Here is a 17576-nt window from a genome sequence, read left to right as displayed (position 1 = left end):
TTAATACGGATGCCACCTCTGGGGCGGTCACGCTCACCTGTTCTCATAAACTTGGAAACATTTCTATTTAATAGTGATTAATAAACACGCGCTTATGGTTTAGTCGGATTGGTCCAATGACTTGACTTTCAGCAGAGAGTTCTTGTGAATATAAAAAGAGTTTTGTCGTTCATGTTACCTAATATGGCTAACACAAATCTTCTTTCCTCTTGTTACAACCGAAGGAATGATGCACCATTCACCATTCTTACGTTAGTCCCTGACCAATATGATGTTATAAACGTGAACATGTAGGTCGGTTCAGGTATGCATCTTTATTTGACTGTCGATGTCTTTACACATTTAATATTAACAATGAAAATGGCAAAAAAATGCATAACATAATAACTTCGAAGTACGTATCATGCCTATTTTCTCGCATCTAAGTCTAAAGATTTTTCATATTATAATCTTTGAAGAGCGTTGAATTAATATTTAATTTTCTTAATTTTATCTTTGTCAACATTATAATTGTATGAGCACTGATTGTTCAACATAGTGTGTTGCCTATATCTAGTAAGTGTATGGGTGAGGAAGAGTCCGAGTGAGCATTGTTTTTAATCGTATGTCTTCCCATCAATTTCATCCGAAATAATTTTAGGTCCTTTTGATTACTTTTGTCAACAATCTTCGCGTCTAGATGACCTGTTTATTTGTTATCAGTTCGATGTCTTTTCCAAGAGCAGGAATATAACATCTTTCCTACTAGTGACGTAGAAATGACGGTTTTACTTCAATACCTGTGGGTTGGTTTAGGTATACATGTCTGTTTGACTGTCTTTACACACATTTTACTGAATATGGATATGGAAAACAATAATTGCATAACATAACCGTAAGCTCGAATTAAGTAGCATGCCTATTTTCTGAGGACTGTTCATGTTGACGATCCTTTGAAAGAGTTTTTGAGTTGTCCGAACCTGTGATATATCTTGATCTAATTATTGTTCGAAGGGGTACAGCTTGGTTTCATTGGGGCAGTGTTAACCTCTTGCAGGCGCTTTATCCCATGCCTTGACGTCCTCTATTGTCTGCGGCAGTTCTCGCCCCTCTGGTTCAGGGAGAAAATAATTGAGCGCGGCTGTTATCAAACAGGCTACCCCGAATATAGTTCCTGGAGCCCATGGTGCAACGGCTGCCTGAAATAACACAATGGAGGGTTATTTTCATATTTATCATGCTTCATGCAGGATGATATGACACTGTTCTATGACCACGGTAATGTTTGCTGCTGATTTCGGAAAGGCAATTTTATTAATGGTTTCTGATATACACATTTGGATTATGTAAGAAACATTGAGGTTACATTGTGTACGTAATTATAAAGTAACTTACAAGAATGGATATAAAAGGCGCGATCATCCCTCCAACCCTAGCAGCCGTGGAACCAGCACCCATACCGGCCGATCTGCCAACCAGATTAGTAACATATGTTAACATGATGCAGTGCATATTTCACAAATAAATTATGAATGTAGGGATAGGTTATATAACGAAAGGTCTGTGAGCTATACAGGAAATTGTAATGAAGTATATTTCGATATTCGTATGATACAAGACAAGTACATGTTTGAAAGAAATGTCTAAATTTATGAAAGCGCTTATGGCAAATATGGCTGCAGGTGTCGAAAACAAAATTTTGCTTTTATGTGTTTTGACGAATCCTTATATTTATTTCAACTGGGAAACGCTTAGAAAGGAAATAATAAGCCAGTTCGAGATTTAGAAAAATAACAACGTGGTATCGACAGCAGAAGCCATGACATTCCTGATCAAATGACGCCATGTCGATAATGACAGTGGTTTAATGCCGCTTTGGCAGGTGTAAGGAGAGGGAATGAGAAGTCACGTTGTTGCCTGCTCTCAAAACCTGGGTAAAAAGCGAATATAGCCGGAGTGATTCAGATGGATATTTCATTTATTGGCGTTTTTTTAAATACCATACTTCTTGCAACTACTTAAAAGGTTGTGAAATGTTGTTTTTATGGTCAGATGGAATTGCAAATGTCCGTTTGGTTGAAGGATAAATCACATCAGTCGTATGTCCTGCTATCAATCTTCACTGAAATTAAGGATAGTGTTGGTATCCCATTCCCTTAGGACGACAATATCAATGTTCTACCTGGTAGAAGGGTTTGTAATAAAAAGGGTATGTAAAACATTTACATAAATTTTATTGATTCCTGATGTGTAAATTACCTGAGATTTGTCGGATAGATCTCGGGCGCATACACAAACATAGCATTGAAACAGGCACTGTTACCAATTTTCCCCACGAAGGCCAAGGCTGTGGCCGTTACTGATGCTGCTTGTCCAACTGAAAGTTATCAAGTGTTTTGTTTTCATTATTACTTAATTAAGCTGAGCCATGCTCATAAATAAAATACAAAGTCTTTTACAAATACAATCAACAAAACACTTTCAATAACCCTACAAATCCGACGATATCAAATGCAAGACTATCATGCTATACAAACACACAGATCGATACGTGAAATATTTTAAATCATGACCTTTACTCAGGAGAATCACATTGTGATAATTGAGCTCTTCTTAATGCACATTGGAAAACTTTTAGTTCTTTGAGATGATAGTGCGGGCAATTATTTGCGATTATTTGTCAATTCTTGGGCAATACTTACAGTGAGAAGGAATACACCCCAACACTGTACATTGCTTCGTCAACAAACTCACCCACTAATGCCCGAACTGTTGTAGCCAGAAGAAGACATACACCGGCAAGTACGTGGAAGAACATGAAGAAAAATCTCCTTCCCCACCTATAAAGTAACAACAATGGGAATTCATTGTTCAGAAACGTGTTATGTGTTACCATTAAGATTTAAGATTGCACTTGATCAATATGTTTCATGATATTATCAAAGAGACAACTCTTTAGATAGTTGTAGGTCCATCCTCTATTATCCAATATATTATATCTCAATATTAGCATAATATATATTCCGGACCCAAAAGCAACCTTAATTTAGTTTTGGAAGCTACTTCACCATCTCCATGTTTCTAGTCACCAGCTTAGCACCGAATGTCTCCCTGTAGGGGACTTGAAATCATCAACCAATTAAACAGACTCTGTGAACAAGAACACGATATCGGTTTATATCATAAGAAACGGCCTCGTACGAACGACGCATTAAAATGTTTTAAATAAATAACTATGTAATTCAAGGCGTTTTTTGTGTGTAACCATGCAAATGTGTTTACCGGACCACAGTTTTCTTACTGGCTGAAAAAAGGGTGGGTAGGGCTTGTGCATTATTGCGCTGAACGATGTCATAGATTTGGTATCGTTCTGGACGGGATTTGTTTGCGTTGATGCTTAAATGAGCAGTCCGTGATTTTTTATTGTTCACCTATATACACGTAACATAAGGGAAGGAAGACTTTATGTGACGAGGAGTTACCAGTTGGGTCGGATACTACCGATGATGCCGAGTGTATCAATCACAAAAGAACAGTGTAGTATCGTGACCCCAAATAAGGGTATGGCAGTGAATTGGTATTTGTTATCCGACATATTAGTGATGTGATATACTGAATAATCGAAGATGGTGTTTGATCAACATATTGTAAATCACAACACTATGATACAGGTGCATCAATAGCAGCACCTTTAAAATACAGTATCACAACTTCTCGTGAGGACGATCTCTGCCGTAGGTCACATGGCTCAAGATAAGCAACCAGTTTTTGTTTGAATCCGTCGGACGCTTACCCGCGACCGTTGGATTGTTAGCCCGACAGCTAACCGACTGAGCTACGTCCACACTGTTAAACTTAGTGCAAATTTACCTAGTCATGCCTATTACGTTACGGAACTGAACGAAAAGGGTCGAAAAGGTGACGGACACTTACGAAGGTAACGGGTAGGCATGGTGTCTCGTGACTTTAGTCTACGGACACTTACGAATGATCCCGATGCCATTTGGCACACTCGTCCCATTCCGTAATGTACAAGATACCGAGTGGAGAGGAATGAGCCGATATGACGCGAACTGAAAACTAATATCCAGGCGTCAGACGTCAGACGTCGAACTCGCGAGTACGCATGAATGATATGGTATTTAATAATTCGTCGGGTGATATTTGTGACAGAAAAGTGTGGTAGGGAACACTGTAAGGATGATGTGGATAACAGTAAGGAACGAGGGAGGAATAAGCATGACTAGTGACGACGCAACGGTGAGTTCGCTTTTGAATCAGTACTGAAAAAATGTAGCCGGTGAAAGTGGCTTGTGTGAATGTTCCAGGACAGTTTCCAATTGCCTAAATATTCGACACAAAACCATTTCATCCTTTTTACTCGACGTTTTTGTGTGAAGAATATTAGGAGCCGTTATATAATATCTATAATAGCCACTGAACGAGTACCTAACCATAATGATCGTAAAGGGGTGATTGATCGTAAAGGGGATCCAAGGGCTAAGGATAGACTTCGGGTAATCTAATAGCCTCTAAACGGGTACCTAACCCTAATGATCGTAAAGGGGTGATTTATTGTAAAGGGGGATCCAAGGGCTAAGGATAGAGCTCGGGGTAACCTACCCTAACACTGGCGACATTTGGATGTGTTCAGCGCCAATATAATATCCCTAATAAACTGCATTCTTGCGCATAATAATGAAAATTAATGAACCGAAAAAATAATATATTTATATTAGTTCCCATTTATAACCATTTTATCCACTTGAATTACGAGAAAGACGAAATAAAAAATAAATAAAAAATAAAAGTGCTTTCGTAAACTAGCGCTTGCTCTAAAATGCGCTGCCGCAGGCTATAATTGGTAAACAAATACTCAAAACTCTCAACATCGAAGGGCGTATTCAATGTCATTGCGTGTAGTGATGATAGCTCACTGGGAGGAGCTTATGCACACTCGATGACCCCTGACGTCACAGGGCATTGTTTCGCAGGTGTGACTGGCAACAAAATACTACAAATTACGTCATAGGGTGTGATCACGTGTTTGAAAAGTTTGTGGTACTGTATTCTAAAGGTAGGCCCATTCTATCTTACTACTTACTATTCCATTGTCACACTTTGGCCCTCTCTGACAAACGAGTACCTTTACACCTGGACATTGCGTTATGTTGCCAGCCTTTATGAATAACGTTCTACATGTATTGTCCATATATTATAAAAATAGCATGTGTCTGTGTATTGTTTTTGTAATATTGAAATACAAACACAGATATGTCGCTCTTAGATTGTTTCTAGATTGTAAACAAACGAAGGCCGAAGTGATGTTGTAGAAACATTGTTTCTACCGTGACGAAATAAGTACATCCTAAGTTAACATAACTTGATAGAGGACCTGTCGGAAGGGAATAAAATCGGAATTTCATTTAATATGAGAAAAGGTTAAACTATTTGTGTGTCAATTTGCTATTTAAAACATTATTGAATTAAACTTCGAATGTGATTCTTGATCAGCATTACATACCTTCTTCCGACAAACCAGTTGAGGGGACCTGCTGGTATTTCAGCCAGTGAGTTGAGGAAGAAGTTCAGATATGGGTCTTCACTCAGGGAGGCAGATGTCAGATAGAGGCTGAAGTACGTCAAGCTGTCAACCAACCTGCAACATTGTCACATTGTATCCACATACATTGTCTTTTTAATATACAGAGTAAACTAAAATGTTTCAAGCCATTTCACTTATATTCACCTTATATGGCATATTGTTATTCAGATTCTTTGAGACGAAGTGACTGGTCAAATTCAATCAGGATTATTGCATGTTAGGTCCTCAGCCCAAAAGAAAAGAAAATAAGTTGTACACATACTGTGTTTTTAATGTAGATTTAACTGCTTTTAATTAAATTTGGAACGAAACGCTCATCGTGAGGTTTCAAAAGCTAAATTTAGCTGTACATTGAACACACAGTATGTATATCTCAATTCTACAAAGACAAGAGAGAATTTGAACCCTACGACAGAGTTTTGAGTCGGTTGTCTGAATTAAGGAAACCCTGATAATATAAACAAAATATGGCGCAGTATTTGCAAAAATATAGTTTTTGACACCTTTATACGTCACATATAGAAAATGCATTGAAAGTGTGCAGCACATCTGCTTTATAAACCACAATAGAGTGGGACCCTGCAGAAAACTAAGCAAGCCTTGAAATGTTTTCTCCTAAACCACGTCATTGTTATGATGTCATCCGCTCGAATAATACACCCTATCGTGCTCTTTGTATCAACACATACTTGAAGTATCGCAGTAACCGCATACCTGCATTTTATAATCTGTAATTATACATATATTTATTCTAAAATGCCTACCGAAAATGGGTGAAAAAGAAGTACTTGTCGGTAAATATTAGCTTTCCTAATAGTGCGGGTGTCAAATCGACTGTTTCAATCTGAGGTGGTTATAACGATATGATACCTCTGATAGGCGAATCAGAATCGTGTATATTCCAGATTCATAGTAGAATACCAATTAGCACACAGTGTTAATTAACACGCTTGTGTCATTGGTTACACATTAGAGGGATATTGACGGACATCATGAGACGCATTAGCGGTATAATTTAGTGATAAGGATCCTCAGTTTGGTTAAGATTTAGCGTATTGGTATACGACTGTGACAATGATGCATATTCAAACGCAAATGAAAATATATTGACAATTTGAGTGGGCTATTTTTTACAATCGAAACATAATTATACATAATCCATGAGACAAAAGTACTTACTCTGGCGTAAAGTTTCGAATAATGATTCAAATATTAGGATAGTTTTTATTATGCCACTACATGCATGTATAAAGTACAATGGAGACTTATGTAACAAACAAATTTGTACTAAATCATGCCACTCGAGATTGCAGGTCATTAACGACAATATGATGCCATCGACAACCATACATTGATTATGCGGTTCCTTTGCAACAATATGTACCTATGTCTCAGGATCCACATTTAAGGGGGCTAAGTGTCAGCTTGGCTTATGCAAATCAAATTGTGTGTCCTATATCTTCCTCTTCCAGTGAAAGAATGAATGGCTACCCACAATGATGGGTTAATCATATATTGTCCTAACTGTTTATCACGTTGGAACCCTGACAACGCCCTTCCCTATAGTTTTAATCCCAACATACAGCTGCATGTCTGCATGCTCACCAGGAGAACCACACGACAGCACATATCTTCAACATAAACTTGGTCCGCACCAAGTCAAGGCAGCTGTATTGCACGTGTTCTGTGTTTTCTGATGGCGTTTCCACATATTTTCCTTTGGTGCTGCTCAGTTCAACAGATTCTTTCTTCGTGTCGATACCGGGAAGTTGAATGTTTGTAACGTCAACGCTGTTCATCTTCGCTGCCCTCTTGAACAACGCTATGGCTCTTTTGGCCTTCTTGTTCGTGATCAACCATCTCAGGGACTCCCCCAAAAAGCTATGGAAATAGAAACATCGTTTGTCTATTGTCTGACATTTATGATTCATATAAGTAAAGTCTGCGTGTCCTTGTCAGACGCTGACTTCTGCATTATCTTGCTTTTTGCCTGTGCTAAAGAGTTAATCACCCTGAGTACATCAATGATGCATTGTGACGTCATTGCCATTGAAGACGTTATCATTGTCTATTTTATTCATGGCACAGCATGGTGAACTTTAGGAATGAGGTGTTATATTGTCGTTAATGGTGTTGCTGCACAATACATAGCGCACAGGATCGTGTGACTTCACAAAATCTCTCCACTGATAGAAGAAGACTCTAACTTTAGCACGTATTGAAAGCTGAGACTTGTTCTGGTAACACTCAAAATAAGCGGGTGTAGACATACATACATATACATTTAAAAACAATTTGGTTATGCAGTAACCAAAAGATTGTATTTGAAAATGCTCTGATCTGTGTAGGTTTGCAAAGGTTGATTGACTGGTACAATGGTCATGGGTCGTGTTAACATCAAGTAGCTGGGGTATGCAACAGATGGCGGGGCAAATTCTTATCACTGGTTTCGCGAAAACAGACAGGACGTGCATGAAGTTAAACAAGAAATATATTGACATTTTACTTGTATTTTCAATACCAACATTACATGTGTTTGCCTCGTTTTTTTACACCACAATATCTTCATTTGCAGTTCTGATAGTTACTGAATCATTTACAGATTCTCTGTTTTCAAACTGTTCGCTAATTATATCAGGATCACAGTCACAATTGGCCAAAAGAGCTCTAATGGCTTCCTGTTCATGTTTTTCTGTTATATATATATATTGTTACAATTTTCTCCATGCCTCCATGCTGGTATGTCAGTTGCGGGAATGAGACAAAGTGTTCTTTGTGAATCGAGGGTAAAGCTAAGCCGTCTAAATGCATAAGCCCTGTCCACAATATGGTCAGACCTTCCTATGGATGTTGGATCAGACCCCGCAGGGAGACAATAATTGACAGGGACAACTGTTGATTTCAGTAATAAGTGAATAAGAAAATATAAAGATAAACTGACATTTCGCATCATTGACAATTTATAGATCAAAGCAATATCAGATGGTCCTACTAGCCTGGCAGAAACTGGAAATTGGAAATATAAACATGGATGCTCCATTTACATGGAGCGGGGGCGGTCGGGTAGCCTAGAGGTTAAAGCGTTCGCTCGTCACGCCGAAGAACCGGGTTCGATTCCCGACATGGGTACAATGTGTGAAGCCCATTTTTGGTGTTCCCCGCCGTGATTTTGCTGGGATATTGCTAAAAGCGGCGTAAAACCATACTTACTCACTCACTACATGGAGCGTTTGTATACAGCTCTCATTTGAGCGATTTTCAAAGTTGGTACTGTAAAAGTGAAAGTTTGTAATGCTCTGTGTACTTGAAGATCCGAACACAAGACTGTATATTCAGGGACATTCCAACATATATGCTCACAGTACCGTGAGGAGTTCTTTTACCTTACGTGAACAAGAATGATCTTGTTTGTGTATGGGGATTGCACTTGTAGTCATTCTTTTCTCATATCACTCTTCCCACTCCATTTGCTAAATACTCAGTGAAAGATAAAGCAGAATAAGTTATGTCTGTCCCATGTGCTTTTCTAAATTTAACCCAGCTTCCCTGGCTGAGAGCCTTTTTATAGGACTCCAATGTCAGACACAGCCTTGACCACTTGCTCACTGGCAAGGATTGATTCCGTAGGTGCCTACCGTTTGTTGCAGCTTTAATACTGAAACAACTTGAAATATGTATAAACAGGTATTATTGTGTGTGCGTTAGATATACAACATTTAGTTATACCATGTCAGCGTAATACGGGAGAAACGCCAAATTGGGACTGGTATCTACAAACCATATATATAATACATCATAGTCGTGGATCGTTATTGGAACCATTGACCATTAGCTCCTCCAAGCAATATTAGTGTACCTTTTAGCTGTATGTTATAAAGCATTTTTTAAATACACATTCATTTTTTCCTTATACCTTTCAACAAATATGGATATGAACAAATCTGAACTCACAAGATCTGTAGGAGGACATTAATGGACACTGAAACGAAACAGAGTTGCAAAGTTCTCCAGTCCATATCACGTAGCAAGTAGGCCGTCCCTGTGAGGAGTACCGTTGAGATACTCCACGATAAGGTATAGAATGCGGACAGTTCAATACGTCTGTTTCTTGGGAACGTCTCCATTAGCATAGTGTATGTGCACACAACAATGCCCTGGAACAACAGAAAGACTGATATTAGTCATTGCACTGGCAATGATGCTGAGTGCTATTTTAATCCAGCAGATTAAAATGGAATTTGAATAACAAAATGGTGACACATCTATCACTTACAATAATGGTTCCGTGTTGTTGTACATCTTATACATGTCATACATAAAGGCCCGACAAAAGCTACAACTGCATATATGTAGGTTTGAGAGATGGAATGAAGATGTTTGTATTTCAGTGTGCATGACATCATTTGTCAAACATTATCAACTGAACTGATGCAAATGCTTATACAACTGTAGCGTGGAAACATAAACCAGTGAAACGTTTACCTGTTGAAAAATGCCATTCAACAATCTCAGAGCAGAAAAGGCTGCGATATTCGGGGAGAAGGCTAAAGCAAGACCGGCGCCGGTTGTTAATAAATGTGACACAACCAGGAACGGTTTCCTCCCAAATTTGTCCGACATCACCGAGACAGTTGCTGCGCCAATTCCCTGCCCCACGATGAAGAGAGACTGTGGGAGGCGGGCGAAGAAAACATCCCCACACACAAGATCCCACTATTAAAAAAACAAAAACTGTTTAGCTTTTATAACTCGTTTGTGTGTCTTTTCCTTGGCTTACAACTTTGATGCCAGTTCATTTATGATACAAGCATTACATTGTATGTGTTATAGTCGATGTAATGAATTGTAATTAAAGTGTGAAAATACGCCTTACCTCCGACACAATGGAATGATCTTTCTGCACATCATATGTCCAGGCACTACAAGTATGTGTTGAGGTGACGTTGGTGGTGGTGTTTTGTACTGACACGTCACAGGTGCCGTAGTTAGTGTTGGTGTTGTTGCCATAAAGCGGCGTCACTTCACACTGTTGTTTCACGGTCTGAGCTGTTGAATAATGCATTGCGGTGTAAACCCTGCGTCAATATAACCATTCCCTTATTAGATTGCCAATGTAATTTGTATTTAAAGCGAATGATTTTATTCATGATTGTGTTATATATTTCTAATGAATGTTTTCATTGACTTCAATCGATATCCATTACCAGACATGGAAGCTATGGTCTTGTTATTTGAAGGAACAAACATACCGATGAATACGAAGTTGAGGAGATGGAAGCAAACTGACATATTTCCAATAGCAAGTAGAAGAGCTTGAAACAGCTGATAGCGTCCCAGACTGCCAAGTAGTTCTAGGATACTGTCAATAGTTCGCGGTGGGTCCTGTTTAACGTCTGCCATTTTCAAAACTCTGAAACAAAGCTGATGATTAGTACTCTATGTATTTAACAGATAACTAAAATGTCGCAAACCCAAGGACATTGATATGATATGATTCTGACCAACCAAGGCACAAAGTCAGGACGACCATGAGATTCGAACCCACGATTTTCGGTCCTGACACAGCGACGTTCGGCACCTAAGACGACAAAGCCGTTCAACGACACGAGTCTTTAAATAACTCCATCATATCCATCATAACGTTTGATGTTTGAATGTTATTTACATGCATATTTCTGATATATGAAGCTGCATTATATTAAACTATTGGCCAGTATATTTCAGTTTGTTTTATATGTCAGGGGGTTTATAAGCCCTAGCTTGGGGATAGATTTGTGACTGGTTCCGTTTTACACTGACGCTAATCTTTCTTAGGGAATCGAAATACTTTATACATCTTAGGGCATTGTCTCCAGTAGCACCGAACAAGCAGTGAACATTTCCCGTTGTCCCTTTACAATCGAAGCGCACCCTTTCAGACGAATTTTGCTGTGTTTTCTGTCCACGATTTATTGCCACACATATACTATGATAGTGACACCCCACAAATGTACAAAGTTGTTCAAAATTAGACATGAATGCTCGGTACAGGTTTGAAAAGATTTGTCAAATGATTTTATTTTCAGTGTCACACAGGGCTTACATCTAACATATGCTCCCGTCACCGAGTGTGTGTCTATGTAACTTAATCTATACACACAGTAGAGATAGTTGACATAAATCAATTCAGGGAGACCCATGTATTCCTCGACCGTGTATGTGCATAAACGTGTTAGACGATACATGTCTCCTTTTAAAGCATCAGGTTTTATACCATGAGCCGGAGGCGAGTGGTATAAAACTTAACGAGGGACCCAGAAACCCTATGTACCCCGAGTGATCCTGCTGCAACGAATTTACCTTACCGACTATTTTTAATATGACATTATAAAATAATTCAAACAAATTCAAAATTGATTGAAAACATCTGTTCGATTGAGTTGAGCTAGTTTGTGCTATGAGGGATTTAATCCGTCTTCAGAAATCCACGTACAGTCTGACTTGGTCGTGGCGGAGTATAAGAGATTTATTCGCCCGCTGGCAAATATATACATTACTCTCCAAGGCCAGATATACAGTATTTCACTTGGACAAGATCACGTGGACAAATGAGATATTATCATTCTGACATGGAAGTATGACAAGTTCACTTATCGGAAGTTCAAGTACAAAATGCTAATTAATTTTTGTTTATAGGCAGCTTATGCCACATATATAAACGGATTATTTTGTTATTGTGCGTGAAAGTATTGGCAGTTAGGATCCTTGTAAACGTGACCTTATAACTACTTTTGTGTGGAGACACATACATATTGCCAACGATTAATGACGATATCGTTGAACATGGATATTTCAAGAACTGAATTATCTGAAATAATAACACAAATTAGTCATCCTCTAAATATATGTGACTCTAACATATCCATAAGTACTAAATGTATAGACAGCCCACATAACAGAAAAAACTAATAATCATGTGTTATCTTTGAATTTAATATCACTCTTACTTGTCTTGTATTCCAATGTCCCAAACTTACATATAATCATCTACTATGAGTATTTTATGCATTTAATTCATTATAATATTTATCATAGTACATAACGGGTACATACGCCATATGTATTTAATTTATAAATGTTTCACGTATAAGTTCACGTGTGGTTTTGCCTGAATATTTAAATTCTCATGTTCTGTGATGTACATCGAATTCCTGAAAAAGTAAAAAAGTTATTATTATAATTATAATTATTATTATTATTATTTTTATTTTTATTATTGTTATTGTTATTTACAGATTAAAATAAAATGCAGCAAGGAGGGTTTGGGTGATCCTGGCACAGTCAGGCTGGTTAGGCTCATCATCGGGGCCCTTGTACCCTCTACACGCAGCCCACACAGCGAATGAGACTTCTCCCAGGAAGCGCTGCCAAGTCAAACCCACCCAGAACTTTTCGGAGAATGTGAAGACTCCCCAACACTGCAGCCTTCTGCATTACCCAAATTGTCAGAAGGGCTGTATTCCTGGTCGCAAACTCTCCCAATGTCAGTCAAAAAATTGGGAGGTACCAAACCTAAAGCACCGAGAACAATGGGGAGTCGGACAACTTGGCACTTCGGATGCAAGCGTGACATTTCGAAAGCGAGGTTCGCATATTTGCCATGTTTTTCCTGAATCTTGTCAATCACATAAGTGTCAAAAGAGACAGAAAAAATTCAATGATATGAATGGTTTCATTGGATTTATGAAAAAGGACAAGATCAGGTTTGTCGGCCTGGATACGTTTGAGGCTGTATACGGGCCTATTCCAAAGGGCTTTGTATTGACCATTTTCCATGACGCCCTCTACGTATTCCGGGTCGTAGCATATATGGACCTCTGTGTCAAAACCACACGCATGACGAAGACGGTAATAAAATGATCGAGCCACGCCATCATGTCGCTTAAGATACTGTGTCTGTGCCAAAGCATGACATCCACTGACAATGTGTTGGACAGTCTCATTAAATTCATTACATAATCTACATTTCATATTCACATTTTGATACAAAATCACACATTGACGGTTTCGAGTGGGAAGTGACTGGTCCTGAGCAGCAAACAGAAAGCCTTGTTTCACTTTTCAGGCCAGCCGACTTTATCCAAGCGAAGGACTCTGCAGGGTTGTTCACCTTCTCAACACACTGCAAATAAACTTGATGCAGTGGTCGTTCATATAGCCTGTCAATGAAAAACTGGGCCGATTTGATGTGGCACTTCTCTTGGTTGACTCTCATTTCTGTCCCATCAAGCAGTGCAGAACCATAAACATAATAAACCCTGACATTGAGATTATGTCCCACAGCCTTGGCTCGTTTTAGAAAACTGTGGAATGCCTTGTTTTCACTATTATTATTGTTGTTATTATTATTATTACTATTAGCGAGATGCCCTGCGAAAATTCGAGTTGGAATTAGTCTTCGGAAACCCATGCATATCGCAAGAGTCTCGCTGAAATGGTTGATGCATGAATGTAAAAGGGAGAGAGAGAGAGAGAGAGAGAGAGAGAGAGAGAGAGAGAGAGAGAGAGAACCAGACCCGCGTTAGTCTGTTTTTACGATAGCCATGAGATATCGTGAATCGACACTGTGAGGATAAAAGGTGTCAGTAGCACTCTCTCTTTTACAATGGGATAGCACGTATCACAAAAAAGTCGCGTTTACGGAACACCAAGAAAGGCGAATCTAGCTTTAGATCCTGCTTTGTGAATAGTGTTGAAAGTGTTATTAGACTGCTCCTCTTTACATTTGTCGACATTTCGCAGGTCACACCATTCTTTTATCATTGATATCATTTGGAAAAAAGGTTCTATTGAATACATTTAAAATATTACATACCCTAAGGTTGAGGTTGAGGTCGCAGGAACAGTGTCTAGTTCGGTGCTTCTTCGCCCATTGCTTGTATTGAAAGTACATAAACGTGTCCTCAGAATACAGGTGTAAATTTCCGCTCGTTCTGCAGTTATAATCTGGGTTAGGTCAAATTTACCCCTTACACGTTGGAGCACAGATAAACTACGTTAATAAATCAACCACTCAGATGATAAGGTATATGACTATGTACTACCGATCTGTCATAGCAGGGCAGACTAACTCTGTTATCCAGTTTCGAAAAGAAGACAGTGGTTGTTTCGGTAATAATCAGACAAACAAACTGATTTAATCTGATGACTTGATAACGATAACACTCACACTGAGTGAAAGTCACAAAAGGCAGCCATTCTTCGAAACAAATACAGCTACCACAAATACTGCCATTCCTTCATTAAAGTTTATTTGGGCCAAGAGCACATTGTTGTACCATAAAGTATCTGCCAGAAATTCCTGTTTGAAAGTTATCTATTGTCGAGTTAATTGATATACAAAGTACATATATTCAACTGAGACACCGAATGTAGGTATACCCGGCAGATTGTTTGCTTAAAAAGACAATACTCGTTCGTGCAATTTTCAAACGTTCAAAGATCTCAATGCAGACTTTTGAACAAATACGTCAAAACGCCTACAACCCAAACCATATTCAGACAGGTATCCCCTGGTACATGTATACGCTGGCTCAGTTATAGCTGGTAGACATTCGAAATGTACTATGTTCAGTCGTTGTGTTTATGTCGGATAGCCCAGTGATCGTCCAACCTACATAGGTACCGAGCAGTATTGCTGAAATAATGCTAAAAGCGACATATACAAATTGTAGCTGATAATTTGAAATTCTTAAAGGAATCATCCGTCATTATTAGGAACCTGAAAAAGTGTCGGATAATATATGTCGGAGAATACAGCATTTCATATGAGACAATTCATAACATTTTCGTACATGGCAACCCAATATTACACCCCATCATATTGTTATAAGAATAAACGACACATATGAATTTGAATGATGTGTTGACGAATCCGCCTGGTGATCAGCGCAACTGCCCCCTCCAACAGTGCTGTGCAGATTTTCATGTGTTGTCCAATCTATGAAGATTTACGTTATATCCTTTTTTCATCATGCATCGTACATAATTAGCGATCATTTTATAGTTTATCACATTTAGAACAATTTATATGTTTAATATCAAGTGACAATCTGCAAACCTTTTGATATTCTTTCTACGGGTGTTGATTCACATTTCAATGGCATTTCCCTGAAAGTACAGATTGATCTAATCTTTAAGCGAACATTGACATGTTTTTATGGTGTGGTCATGTGGTTGACGTTGAATTTGCCCATGGAACCAAGAAAACTTGTCGGAATTCTTACTGCCGATGGACGGATGTCGGATTTCACAGAGTCTACTGTGTGTATGTAATGAAGAGATTCCTAATTGTACATTATATTCATAGTGTATCGAATTCCATGTAGATAACACTCTCTGTTTGTGTCACTTAAACCTGATAAAAACTATACTTTAAAAAGGGTTTTCTAAAAAGAATAACACACTGCCTTTGTATCTTATACGTTGTTTTTTTCCAAAAGTGACGAATATGAAAACAGCAATATTATTATATAAGCCCGAGGTACAACCACGATTGAGCCTTCGAATTAGTGTTCAAAACATAGCCCTATTGTGTGCTTGCAACATATTCTTAATGCACGGCCGCATATTCTAAATTCAATTATAACCAGAAATGAATTATAATCCGAGACAGTAACCAAGGGTTAGCTGAAAACAAGCAAAAAATGTTTCTAACTGCCGGATGTATCATCATCATCAGAACATCACCGTGAGTATCCTAGTAGTACGCTAAATCTAAACAACACGGACGTGTACATGTACCTTTATCGTAGGGGCAGGGCGGGTAAACCACTTGAAGAAACTTCGTATCATTGGAAACTCTGGATGAGATGAATTGAACTAACACGTGCTATTTACCCACAAGTTGGTTTGAAGTGTATATCTGCAGAACAAAATTCCGGAAAATATATTTCTACGGAAATATCTGGCAGAATTGTTTTTCAGGAATCTCCCCTTATTTGGAACAATTATTTTAAGAATGCTAATGAGCAGTAATTTTGAATGATAACATTTGCCTTTGTATTGAAACATTAGGTTTATGTGGTATGTCAATCCATTTAGCAATGAGACTTCTATCCTGTTCCAAATGACAGACAACGGACTGATGACTATAATACAAACACTGCCATTGCATCAACTCACTTGGCTTGAAATACTTGATGACCTGCACTGGACAAAAATCATGTACAAAATTTACTATGTCCAGGTACAACGTGTGGCTATTAACTGAATTATCATTAAAGCATTTTCACATGTATCCGTGTCAACATCAATTGGCTATTGACTTCATCGGCATAACAAGTACATGAATACACATGTATTACTACTAGTACCGAACAGTTGAAACCCGATCTCAGCAACCCATGCTTGGCGTTAAAGGCGATCAAAAGGATCGGGTGATCAGGCTCGGTGACTTGTTTGTACAACTCAAAAAGGTTAGGTTCACTGGGGTCAGGCGTGTGGTAATCTTTTCTGTGTTAAGGGTCTGAACGTGATGATTTGGGTTTTGCTCGTCTTACAATATGACTATCACAATATGTTTTTCGCGTCCTATATCACACACCAAAAACATACAGTAGCGAATCTAGCACATTGTGTCAATGGTATTTTCTCTATAAACTGCCATAACAAAAGAGAGATGGTAGTCTTTGTATGTACATAAAAATTATGTTAACAAGCAGTATTAGTAGTTATCGTTTTAGGTACCCTCAATAATTTCTTGTTTCTCTTTTCAATGACACAAAGCTTTGATGGCATCTGTAACAGTGATGACAGCTTCAGTTGGGTAGATTGGTGAATGGCCCATTAAACGGTAACATGTAATACACCACCCTATGGTCATCTGGACAATCTACTCAGTGTCGACAGTTACATGTCAACAGAAGGGAGAAGGACAGAGTAGAAGAAAGGTAGAGGGAAATCATACTGGTACGTGTCGCGGCTGCACATTATCTTCCAGTAGTTGGTGTAC

The 17576-nt window shown here is 38.5% G+C and overlaps 1 protein-coding gene across 1 annotated transcript; it reads right to left on the bottom strand.

Annotated features, from left to right (window-relative positions):
- Positions 1 to 288: 288 nt before the first annotated feature.
- On the bottom strand, positions 289 to 14590 carry LOC124112552 (solute carrier family 22 member 8-like). Its single transcript, XM_046472702.2, has 11 exons — positions 14439 to 14590; positions 10834 to 10994; positions 10458 to 10630; positions 10067 to 10297; positions 9536 to 9738; positions 7190 to 7465; positions 5504 to 5638; positions 2734 to 2819; positions 2239 to 2356; positions 1375 to 1447; positions 289 to 1178 (listed from the first exon to the last, which is right to left on the bottom strand). The coding sequence occupies exons 2-11, from the start codon at positions 10982 to 10984 to the stop codon at positions 1023 to 1025; spliced, it is 1602 nt and encodes a 533-aa protein (XP_046328658.2). The 5' UTR covers positions 10985 to 10994; positions 14439 to 14590; the 3' UTR covers positions 289 to 1022.
- Positions 14591 to 17576: the final 2986 nt, after the last annotated feature.

This window comes from Haliotis rufescens, unplaced genomic scaffold (assembly GCF_023055435.1).
Source record: "Haliotis rufescens isolate VD_foot unplaced genomic scaffold, xgHalRufe1.0.p SCAF_1, whole genome shotgun sequence".
Taxonomy (NCBI): Eukaryota; Metazoa; Mollusca; class Gastropoda; order Lepetellida; family Haliotidae; genus Haliotis; species Haliotis rufescens.
Note: the sequence above shows the minus strand (reverse complement) of the source record. Positions and strands in the feature narration are given on the sequence as shown.

What these genes read in the sequence shown, in the direction of transcription:
- LOC124112552 (XM_046472702.2), bottom strand. Translation starts at nt 10,984, where the DNA reads ATGGCAGACGTTAAACAGGACCCACCGCGAACTATTGACAGTATCCTA. An exon ending in AATGTCCTCCTACAGATCTT is followed by an intron (nt 7,466 to 9,535) that starts GTGAGTTCAGAT and finishes CTATTTCCATAG; the next exon opens with CTTTTTGGGGGAGTCCCTGA. An exon ending in ATCTATCCGACAAATCTCAG is followed by an intron (nt 1,448 to 2,238) that starts GTAATTTACACA and finishes TCTGGTTGGCAG; the next exon opens with ATCGGCCGGTATGGGTGCTG.